Source organism: Hemibagrus wyckioides, linkage group LG22 (assembly GCF_019097595.1).
Source record: "Hemibagrus wyckioides isolate EC202008001 linkage group LG22, SWU_Hwy_1.0, whole genome shotgun sequence".
In the NCBI taxonomy this organism is placed as follows: Eukaryota; Metazoa; Chordata; class Actinopteri; order Siluriformes; family Bagridae; genus Hemibagrus; species Hemibagrus wyckioides.
Window position 1 is genome coordinate 4,460,741 of NC_080731.1, and position 11,645 is coordinate 4,472,385.

At 39.1% G+C, this 11,645-nt stretch overlaps 2 protein-coding genes across 2 annotated transcripts; both read left to right on the plus strand.

Moving 5' to 3' along the window:
• Positions 1 to 2,144: 2,144 nt before the first annotated feature.
• Positions 2,145 to 4,002, plus strand: selenoe (selenoprotein e). Its single transcript, XM_058374387.1, has 4 exons — positions 2,145 to 2,515; positions 2,966 to 3,042; positions 3,218 to 3,296; positions 3,685 to 4,002. Exons 1-4 carry the CDS (start codon positions 2,399 to 2,401, stop codon positions 3,826 to 3,828), a joined length of 417 nt encoding a protein of 138 aa, XP_058230370.1. The 5' UTR covers positions 2,145 to 2,398; the 3' UTR covers positions 3,829 to 4,002.
• Positions 4,003 to 4,140: 138 nt separating this feature from the next.
• Positions 4,141 to 6,965, plus strand: zgc:112294 (transmembrane protein 17A). The gene is made up of 4 exons (XM_058374388.1): positions 4,141 to 4,492; positions 5,424 to 5,530; positions 5,628 to 5,741; positions 5,828 to 6,965. Exons 1-4 carry the CDS (start codon positions 4,363 to 4,365, stop codon positions 6,137 to 6,139), a joined length of 663 nt encoding a protein of 220 aa, XP_058230371.1. The 5' UTR covers positions 4,141 to 4,362; the 3' UTR covers positions 6,140 to 6,965.
• The last annotated feature ends 4,680 nt before the right edge of the window (positions 6,966 to 11,645 follow it).

Genomic DNA, 11,645 nt, shown 5'->3' on the forward strand with positions numbered 1-11,645 from the left:
TTAAAATATCAACAAAGCATTGTTCTTCCAGCCTCAAACCCTACAGCAATTACCGGAACCACGTTCTTGCATCTCTCAATTCTCTTCTTTTCAGGTAAATTATAATATATATATTTTTTTTATTCATAAAACAAGAATAAATGTTTGTACTAGATAGATGTAAAAAATAATATGAATGGAGAAAAATGCTTTGAACGCTAAATACCTTTCCACAAACTAGAGAAAACCTAAAGCTTTAAATTTGTGCCCTGCTTTCCCCTAAGAAATGAGGAAAAAATTGAGAGGAAATAAAGATGGGAATTGCAGAGTGAATAATTTGGCTGTTCTGTGGCTCCTTAATGATCTTTACAGAAAGCCTAGTTTATAAAGTTCATAAAAAAAACATGTCTTCATTGTTTTGCTGAAAAATATTCATTGTCTTAAAGTTTTTTGAGAACATCAGTGATATCCGATGGGTGTTCCTGGACCACCACATACTCCAATCAGGCATAATATTGTGAGCAGTGAGAGGTGAAGTGAATATTAAGCAGCAAGTGAACATTTTGTCCTCAAAGTTGATGTGTTAGAAGCAGGAAAAATGGGCAAGCGTAAGGATTTGAGCGAGTTTGATGAATTGTGATGGCTAGACCACTCGATCAGAGCATCTCCAAAACTGCAGCTCTTGTGGGGTGTTCCCGGTCTGCAGTGGTCAGTATCTATCAAAAGTGGTCCAAGGAAGGAACAGTGGTGAAGCGGCAACAGGGTCATGGGCGGGCAAGGGTCATTGATGCACGTGGGGAGTGAAGGCTGGCCCGTGTGATCCAGTTTCAGTTTCCTATGTTTGTTCACCAAACAAAGACAAAGTGCTCCCAGTGTGGCTTTATGCCCATATTGTTCACTAGTTCTTGGATATTTCTTACTGAAGCTCGATTTTGTAACTCACTACATTTTCTAAACAGAAATAAATGAACAAATAAAGAAAAATATTTTCTTAGGGGGTTAATTTTCTTAACACTTCTGTTTTTTAACACATATGTTTTTTCTTAACACCTATCTGGCATTTTGTTTTCTCCTCCAAGCCTTCCAGTGTGGTGGGATGATCCAAAAAGAAGATCCTGAAGCTCCACAAGTTGCACTCATGGAGCACTGGACTCTCATAAAGGCTTCAATCCCAGTTGTTCTAAACTTTCAGTTTCCTGAAACAGTTTCCTGACGTGTTACGTCAGTTTGTTGAAATGTCAGCGCTGAACAAAATACCGCTAATAAACCATCCTGACAAGTACAAGAGACCTGTAGATCCACTGAACCGCATAAACACTCTCGGCTCCCAGAGGTCATGACCGCTGACTTATTCAAAAGCTCCTGTTCTGCTATTGAGAGAATTATGAGCCTCAGTGACGGAGTAATGTGCAGCTTTTATTTCTGTTGCGGTACAATAACATGTTCAAGTCAGTGTTGTGTGATAAAGGCCATGATGGACTGTGGGAAACTCTGATAAACTCCATGTGCCCTGGGCATGCTCTTAATTTACCAGGGTTTATAGTTGTAGCTATATTTAGGATTTTCAGATAGGATTTCTGTAAAATAAATGTAAGAAGTGAAGCAAATGGAATCATTTCACACATTCAGACCATACAATTAAATAAACTTCATTAATCTCTCTCATTCTCTCTCTCTCCCCCATCTCTCCCTCTCTCTTTCTACCCCCTCCCTCTCTATCTCTCTCCCCCCCCCCACTCTCCCCCACTTTCAGTCACTAAGTATACACTCTATATTGTTTGCTACAAGTCTTCCACAAACTTCTGCGTTTCCTGATTTCTTTCATTTACATAGTCTCTCTGTCTCTTAGCTTTATTATATCTGCATTATTAACATCTACATGCTCTCAGCCTTGACTCTAATCAGTGACTAAAACACATTTTTTTTAATGTCTGGTTCAAAAATGAGATGTTAAATGGAGTCACACATTAATGCAGAAATTATAGAAGTATTAATGATTAGATTTCAAGGTAATGTGTATGCAATGGCCGGGTTTTCTAATTTCTTATTCACTTAATGGTTTCACATTAACTTTTAATTTCTTTGAAACATGCACATAAGAAAAGTTTAGACATGGACTTTAATTTACATACATGAACAACATGTTTGTAAATGTAATATTAGATTGATCCAAAATCACAGAATCATCAGCTTTTTCTTCATCATTATCTTTTTTTTTTAAAGCAAAATGTTAGCTATTCCTATATCATATCATTGCATCCTGCTACATAGAATTTTTAATCTGTTCCTTTTCAAATTCCGAATAGAGACCGGCTCTTAAAACGACACCAAACAGACCAATCAGACTTTGCCACATGAGAGCACTTATCAATGCACCTGCATTTCTCACAGAGGTTTTCCACTGCTGTGAGATTTCACCATGTGGCTCTCACTGCTGGTCCTCGTGGCTCTCTGTGCCACGGGAAAAACCGAGGAAAACACGACGCAGGGTCCAGCGGCAGAAGAAAAACTTATTATTGCCAAAGGAAAACTGATTGTGAGTAGTTTTATAGAGAATTTTGGCTGTGTTTCACGATGAGGTGTAATGATGACAAGCTGTGTGAGCACCAAATTTTCAGTTACACCGAGAATTATAACACGTGCCACTGTATAGCTGTTTTTTAGCTAATCATGGTAGCTAAACCATGTCGACTTTGAGACTAAGTGCTCTCAGCTCATATTGTTCGTTAGTTCTTGCGTATTACTTACTGAAGCGCGATATTGTAACTCACTACATTTTCTAAACACAAACGTAAACGAACAAATAAAGCAATATCTTTTCCTAGGAGGTTAATTTTCTTAACACTTCTTAACACGTCTTTTATCTACTGTACTCTACACATACTGTATCTGTCCGCTAATCTGTTTTTTCTTAACAGATATCTGCTAATCTGTCTTTTCTTAACACGTATCTGTCTCCTAATGGCATTTTGCTTTCTCCTCTAAGGCTCCCAGTGTGGTGGGATGATCCATAAAGAAGTTGCCCGAGCTCTACAAGTTCCTCATGGAGCACTGGGCACTGTAGTATCCTCACTTATTAGCATGAATTAGCATACAAATAGCTTCTCAGAATGAAATACTATTCATTCTGTAATTTCAGTTTAGTGGGATGTTCAGCTTGAGTGAAAGTAATTTTAGAGTTGTGTTGTTTAAATGCTTAAATGTATAGTGGCTGTTCACTTTAACCAGTGTGTAAAAGTCATAATCTGGAGTACGACTCAGGAGAAAACAAGAACCCACGTCTTATCTTCTACAACGACAAGGATGAGGAGGTAAAGGTAAGATGCACTACTTTTGAATCTATACCGATAAATAACTTTTCCGTAGCATTGTATTGCAGAGCTACAGTCAATCCAGACAACCTTGGTTTACTTAAGTGATTTTCACCCAAAGCTTAATCCCAATTTCGGTAGCGTCATGTGGCGAAACCCTGAACGTTACAGAAGTGTGCTCTGTAGAGAGGGAGAGATATGCAACATAATACAACAGCATAACCCAACATAACCCATACTTTTGTACATAATAGAACGATGTTTACCAAATTCTTACTGCTGAAAATAGCAGCTTGTGACTGTAAGTTTGTTTACATAGAACATTGTGATCATCATCATCATCATCTGAGGGCAATTAGCATGAATCAGAAAGTCTTTTTCTTTTTGTCCTCAGGTTGTTCCGCTGAAGAAGATGAAGGCTGATGAGATCTGTGATCTTCTGGACTCTCTGGGTTTCTACAAGAGGGCACAGAAAGGCGAGGATGTCCCTGAAGAATTTAAGAACTTCCCTTTCAAGGCACCGCGAGACGAACTCTGACCCCTGGTGGCCAAGAGCTGCAACTGCATCAAGTGAAATGATGACGCCTAGGACCTCAAGGCCTCACGACTGGGTCAGGTTCTGGGCTGAGATAGCTTCAGCTTGGTGCAGCAGCTGTTTGCAACTAATCGTGTAAACATGATGAATTTCTTAATAAATGGTTTTGAAACCTTTCACATGGTGCACCGATCAATCATGGCAAAGTGTTCAACGCAATTACATCCGTTTGAATGAAGCTGCTTCAACTTAGCAGAGATAATGAGAAATTCTCAGCAAGCCACTGATTCTGTCAAATCGAATGCCTTTAAACAAAGTGTCTAATTACCGCTGTCTGGAAACTGGAATGCTAACAGTTATATAGTTGGCACACTTAATCAGAATCCACACAAGGCATATGCAAGGCTAACACTAATCCCCCTGTCAGAGGGATTTAATCTGGTTAGCGTTTAGCCATCTGTCTCTAATCTTAGCCGACACAAGACACAGTCTCGAGAGGCGAAGTGCAGCATGGCTGAATGGTTGTGTTAGGCCACCATGCCAGTGTTTTACACCCCAATACCCCAGTATCTCAGAGTGGGCCTGGCGCATGCTAGTAATGCCATATTTATCAACAACAGAACAAGAGATAGCGGTTATCTGCAGGGACATGGAGTTGAGAATGAAGGTGAGCACTATTCTGAATGTTGAGAGTCATTTTTCTGATTTAAAGTAGGTAAGTTTACCAAATTCTGGATCTTTCAATAGCTATTTTCACTGTGGTGCTGTTCAGTAATTATGGCTAACAAATTCTGGATCTTTAAAATAGTAGATTTGTTCATTTATGCTAACTTTCAGGTTTCCAGAGTCTGGATGTTTTACCCTTTGTAGAATAGTTTGAGGTTTCACACTGCTCATAATTTACCCGGGTTTAACAATAAAATCTGGCTCTTCATAATCTGACGCTTCACACTGTACATTCCAAAACCTGGGCTTAACTTTATTAACTTAGTTGCATATTTGCGCCATGAACAATCATAAATCCAGCACGCAAAATCTCTTCTGCACTATGTGTCTTTACTACACTTAATCAGTAAAACTGGGGTTAATAAAGTGTAATAAAATAAGAATAAAATTCAATAAAAACACTAAAATCATTTCCCTTTTGTCCTGCAAGTGATTAACTTATTGACATAAGTTAAAAAATACATTATTTTAGATAGATAGATAGATAGATAGATAGATAGATAGATAGATAGATAGATAGATAGATAGATAGATAGATAGATAGATAGATAGATAGATAGATAGATAGATAGATAGATACTTTATTCATCCCAATGGGAAATTTACAACTTCCAGCAGTATCCACAAACAGGTAACAAGGTAATAAATACTACAAAAATACTAAATACTAAAAATTTAACTGTAGTAAAGATTATAAGGTAATGTGCAAAAAATTTGATTTCAGGTTTCAAACAAAAGTTCTACTTCTTTTCCTTAGAAACCGTAATGCATTCGGATTATTCAGGGTGTAAGATGTGGAAAGGGAACGTCTGTCAGTGTTTACATCACAGAAAAATAAAAGGGCTTGAACAATATCTCCAACACATTTACAGTTTCCAGCAAGATTTCATCTCACCTGCCTCTGCAGATGCTCCTCTACTTCAACATGTTCTTCTTTCCTTTCTGGTGGCTTTCTGAGATCGCCATGCTGGATTTAAAGGTATGTTTAAGCCTTTCAGTCTTAGAAATAAAATATTTAAAAAAAAATTTAAGACTGTAAATGAATCCTGTTTCTATCTTTTTGTTGTTAAACCCAGTTCACCCTACTGCCTGGATACTACCAGTGTCTGATCGTGGTTGGAATGGTAATAATTAGCGTACTTGAGGTTCTCCGTGTGTACCTCGGCTACGTCGGGAACCTGAAAGAGAAGGTAATATGAATATGATTACGGTAAAGTGCATGTTTTTATACAGTATGTGTTCTTCAGGTTTCTTTCCTCCTCTCTTCTCCTGTAAGGTCCCAGAGCTTGCTGCTTTCTGGCTGATCTCTCTAGTCTTCCAGCTGCCCATCCTCCTCTTCTTCCTCACTGACGAAGGCTTGCTAATCCTCCCTCTGGAGCGAGCAGTGCACTGTCTGTATCTGGGCTTCCTCCTGTGTGAGGTGTTGTCCTCATTTGTGGCTCTGAGGGTCATGTCGCGGAAACTCGCCCTGCAGTTCCACCTCAGGCAATTTGGCAGGACTGTAGACACTTTTTCTGTGTTCAGCTTTTCTTGTGGAAACAGGAGCGTGTTACCGGTGCTTCCGGTCAGAGATGTCCAACCTAAGTGATTGTACTCATTTAAAGTTATACACTGATCAGGCATAACATTATGGCCACTGATGGGTCAAGTGAATAACACTGATTATCTCCTCATCATGGCAGTGTCCTGTTAGTGAGTGGGATATATTAGGCAGCAAGTGAACATTTTGTCCTCAAAGTTGATGTGTCAGAAGCAGGAAAAATGGACAAGCGTAAGGATTTGAGCGAGTTTGACCAAGGGCCAAATTGTGATGGCTAGACCACTGGATCAGAGCATCTCCAAAACTGCAGCTCTTGTGGGGGGTTCCTGATCTGCAGTGGTCAGTATCGATCAAAAGAAGTCCAAGGAAGGAACAGTGGTGATTCTGAGAAAGGGTCATGGGCGGACAAAGGAGTTAATGCTGCTTCTGACAAAAATGTGTCAGAATACACAGTGCATGACGGGTCAGGGCTGTTTTGGCAGCTAAACCAACACCATATATTACGCAGGTGGTCATATTGTTACGCCTGATCACTGTGCAGCAACTGAACTGTTAAGGAATTTAAAAAAAAAAAGCTTTGAATTTGACCCCAAGGAGGTCTGGAATATTAGTTCATTCAGGATATCTTTGTAGGTTTATCGACAGAGATAACTCAAGATTAATTTTTAAAAATCATTTTTATAAAATATTTAGGAAGGACTTAATGGAAAAAGTGCCTTATTTGCAACGCTAGATGTCGCTGTAATCCAACCAGACTTGCTTTTTTTCTTTTCATTTTCAGAAATGATATTAAAATTAAATATAGTCGTCCCACGTTAATGTTCCAGAGATTCTGAGTAGAGATGAAAAAAGCAAAAACACGTATGATGAAAGAAACACCCAAAGAATGAATGACATATAAAAATTTTGATTTGTTATTAAATCTTGATAATCTTCTGAACTTCCTGTGAAACACCTCTGTTTTGACAAAAATTCTCTTAATTCTGTAATGAATCTGCTGACTTAAATTAAAAGAAAATCACATTAACTAACTTTTACACATTATGTATATGTATATATAGCCATATAGGAGTAAAGTTTTGGCACCCTGCTCTCTTGCTACGGTATGTTTAGTGTGTAATACACATGGTGGCCGCATGGTGGCGCAAGAAAACAATAAGACTTTACAGCAAACACTGTTTCTCGTAAGCATTCACGGGATGACTCATCACACTGGTTCTCATGCGGCACACACACACACACACACACACACAAACTGCAGCAGGGAATACCACTTGTGTTTTGTGTTAATCAGGGTAAAGCCTTCAGTAGTGTGTGAGAATTTGTTCTTTTTTTAAATACACATAAATTCAAAGAAATGAGACCGAACCTAATTTTTCTACAAACCCATTACACACTTGCTTCCTCTTGTTTTTATAGCATTTTTCCTTTCCAGTGACACTGATGGTGTTTTTAAAACGGTAGCTTAAAATGTTCCACAACAGCGACTCGGACCGTCACAAATGCGCAAATTTATATTAATACGCTTGTTGAAATATTGTTCCTATAGTAACAACCAACACAGTGATTTGTATGGTGCATAAAGAGTAAAAAAGACATGAATCATTTTGATGTGGAGAAGACGTTCATTCTTTTATAACAGTCCCCAGTATAAAGACTTTGGAATAGAGGTCAGAGGTCACACTTAAAGCTGTCATGGGAAAATCTAAGGACAGAGGATTTGCTGTCATAAGAAAAAAAGATCACCTGCTTCGGACCTGATTACTCTCCTGTATTATTATTTTCGATATGGTCCTATATTAGTGCTAGTTGAATAAATGCTACTCGGACTGCACTGTACCAGTGCACTGTATATGAGTGACACTTTTTCAGCTTGTCGTAACTGCTGTTATGTATTTTGACAGTGATGATGATGATTATAGGGTAGGTGTTGTTCTCTCCTTACAATCATTTTGTCTCCTCTGAGTTAGAAGCTGAACTCTGGAACTCTGCTACTGCTGCTGCTGCTGTTCCAGATGTTCTGCCGTTAACTTGTTTTCCCAGCTCCGTAAACATGGAGGAATTGTACTCAGGACAATGACATAAACAGAAAGACAGAAAGTCTTTTTACAGTATATATTACAACTATATCTATATTAAATGACACTTTAAAGCAACAATGTTTACGTAGGTAGTATGTGTCAAAGGAACCTCCACATGACCCATGGTTCTGCAGCAAAAAATTGCCCAGAGCATCACACCACCTCATCACGCTCATCTTCTTCTCATAGTGCATCCTGGGACCATCATATATATAATACAGTGGAAACTCAGCATATGATTTTAATTCATTCTGGAGGCGAGTTCTTATGGTGAAAATTTTGTTCCTATGCTTCATATGCTGATGCAAATTACTTGCTAAATTTTGATACTTAAGGCAAAAATTTGTAAAGGAGAGCGTTCATATGCTGAGGTTCCACTGTATACAATGATATATTGGTATATACGTACTGTAAGACATATTTAATATATAGCTCTGGTCATGTGATTCTTTATAACGCCCACATGAAATTAATATAACTTGTAATTTAAATGCTATAGTTTTGCTTTTCAATGACAACTGCATCAACCTGCATCACATCCCAGATCCAAAAATGGTGTGTGGTGGCTTTAAAAAGGTTTTTAATCATAGCAGCAACTGAAGTGAAACTGGAGCATTTGTTTACAAAGTCAGCGTGTGTGACAAAATTTCCATTTCCCTAGCTAAACACGAATGTTGCAGCTAAAACTCATGGGTGTAATTGTATTATTTACACCTGTACAGGTACAAAAATTGGGCCACCATTTGTATAGCAATCGCTTTTTCTTGTTCTGTCTTTATTATTCTGTGTGTGTGTGTGTGTGTGTGTGTGAGAGAGAGAGAGAGAATATATCTCCCTAATTACAATATTACAGCTGTACCATCCTCCGGTTATGGCTCCTTTAAAGGTTTTTAATGAGCACTTTGGGGTTCTCTTGGAACTGTCGAAGCACCTGAAACAATCCACCCATGAGCAAGACGCTTTCTTTGGAATTGCTTTAGGGAACAATAGGGTTGGCAGATATTTTCGTTTTATATAATAAAGAGAGATCCATATATAGCTGATGGGGTGGTGAAGTCATAAAAGATCTATTTTTACCTCTATACCATGTTCAACATTTTTAAACCAGCCATAGCATTAAAAACAATGAGAGGTGAAATAGGAAGTGAAGGCTAACATGTCTGATCCTATCCCACAGAAGGGCTGTGAAAAATTGCTGAAAAAGTGAATGCTGGCTTTTATAGAAAAGTGTCAGAACACACAGAGCATCGCAGCTTGCTGTGTACAGAGCTGTGTAGCTGCAGGCTGGTCAGAGTGACCATGCTGACGTCTGTACACTGCAGAAAGATCTCACAATGGGCATGTGAGCATCAGAACTGCACCATGGAGCAATGGACGAGGGAGGACTGGTCTGAATGATGTTTTCTCTAATGTCATGTGGATGGTTGTGCGTCGCTTACCACTATGGGAAAAATGTGACTTGGCAGAAGCAGTGTGATCCTCTGGGCAAAGTTCTGCTGGGAAAAATTGAGTCATGTGGATGTAACTTTGACACCTACCACCAGCTTATACACTGTTGAAAACCATGTACACCCCTTCGTGCCAACATTATTCCTTAATGGCAGTGTCCTCCTTCAGCAGGATAATGTTCCCTGCGAATTTCACATTGCAGAAAATGTTCAGAAGTGGTTTGAGGAACAGTGTTCAAGGTGTTCACTTGACCTCTAAATTCTCCAAAATCTGATCGAGCATCTGTGGGATGTCGTAGACAAACAAGTCCAATCCATGGAGGCTCCACCTTACAGGACTTAAAGGATCTGCTGCTGATATCTTGGTGTCAGATACAACAGCACACCTTCGGAGGTCTTGAGGAGTCCATGCCTCATTTCTAAATTCTGATTGGTCAGAAGGTGTTGATTAATTTTCTAGAGCAGCAGCTCTGACAGTGGTTCTAGGTGCTTGGCTAATAAAAATGTTCAACCTATGATTATTTAACATGTATGGAAGGAGTCTCCAGTGTCAGCTTCGGTGTTTTCTGGTTTCTTGATAACAAGGGAGCTGCTAGACCATGAGATGTAACAGGAACTATCCCATTTTACAAATCTCACATTAAATGCAGTTCTAAATTAATTTTTAAAAAAAGATGGGATTTCTTTTAGTAAATAAAGCATATAGCATTGGCAAATTGCTGCAGTGTAATCACTGTTTTTGGCTATTATTTAAGGTGCTAAAAGTTTAGGGATATTTTTGATGAATTTTTTTGATGATATTTTCTCTAACAGCATGCTTTGTCGTGTCATATTCCTTCCTTATTAACAGTTTCATACATTGCTAATGTCTGAATCCATCATAAAACTGTGAAACTTTTGGACACCAGAAAAAGAAGGAAAAAAACGTGTCGAAAGATTAAAAAGTGTGTCTCGCAAAGGGAATCCTATCTATAGGATTGCAGGCACATTACAGAAAGAAACTAAAGTGTAATCATATTTCTCTCCCGGGTAAGTAACCATGAGACCTCACCCCCTGTGGCCTCTTGTGGCCACAGCTTAATGACTTTGCCCTCCATCGCTCGGAAAGAGATAGTAGGAGCTAGAGAAGGGGGGGGGGGGTGAAGAAGCAGCAGACTTGGGAATGGAAATACACTCTGGAGATCAGGGCTCTTCAATGCCCAGACCTTGTATAGTGAGATGAATTAATCCGTTTTTGGACAGGGAGAAATGAGATGAAATGGAACAGCACTGGCAACTGGCACACTGGAACATACTGAACATACTGATTCACAAGAGCTAGAACCGACAATGAAGCTTTGCACTCCCTGGTTACAGGATATTGTATGTATTCCAGCAAAGTGACTGTAAATGGCATGGTAGGAGTCTCTAATTTGCTCCTAGCCACTGATTTTTTTCTAGGTCTGTTATTCTGTAGTCTGTATCTGCAAGTATGATGTAGGCAGATAGAAGATTCACTGGAAAACATATTATGGAGTTAATATTTTATAAAGGAGTCAGTGATCAGGAGTCAAGAGTGAGTTATCAGGTGTCACTGAACAGGATTCAAGGATCAGGAGTCAATGATCAGGAGTCAGTGATCAGAAATTAGGAGTCAAGAGTCAGTGATCAGGAGTCAATGATCAGGATTCAAGGATCAGGAGTCACTGATCAGAAATCAGGAGTCAGTGATTAGGAATCAGGAGTCAGTGATCAGGAGTCAATGATCAGGATTCAAGGATCAGGAGTCAGTGGATAGGAGTCATTGATCAGGAATCAGGAGTCAGTGATCAGGAGTCAAGAGTGAGTTATCAGGTGTCACTGAACAGGATTCAAGGATCAGGAGTCAATGATCAGGAGTCAATGATCAGGAGTCAGTGATCAGAAATTAGGAGTCAAGAGTCAGTGATCAGGAGTCAATGATCAGGATTCAAGGATCAGGAGTCACTGATCAGAAATCAGGAGTCAGTGAGCAGGAATCAGTGATCAGAAATCAGGAGTCAGTGA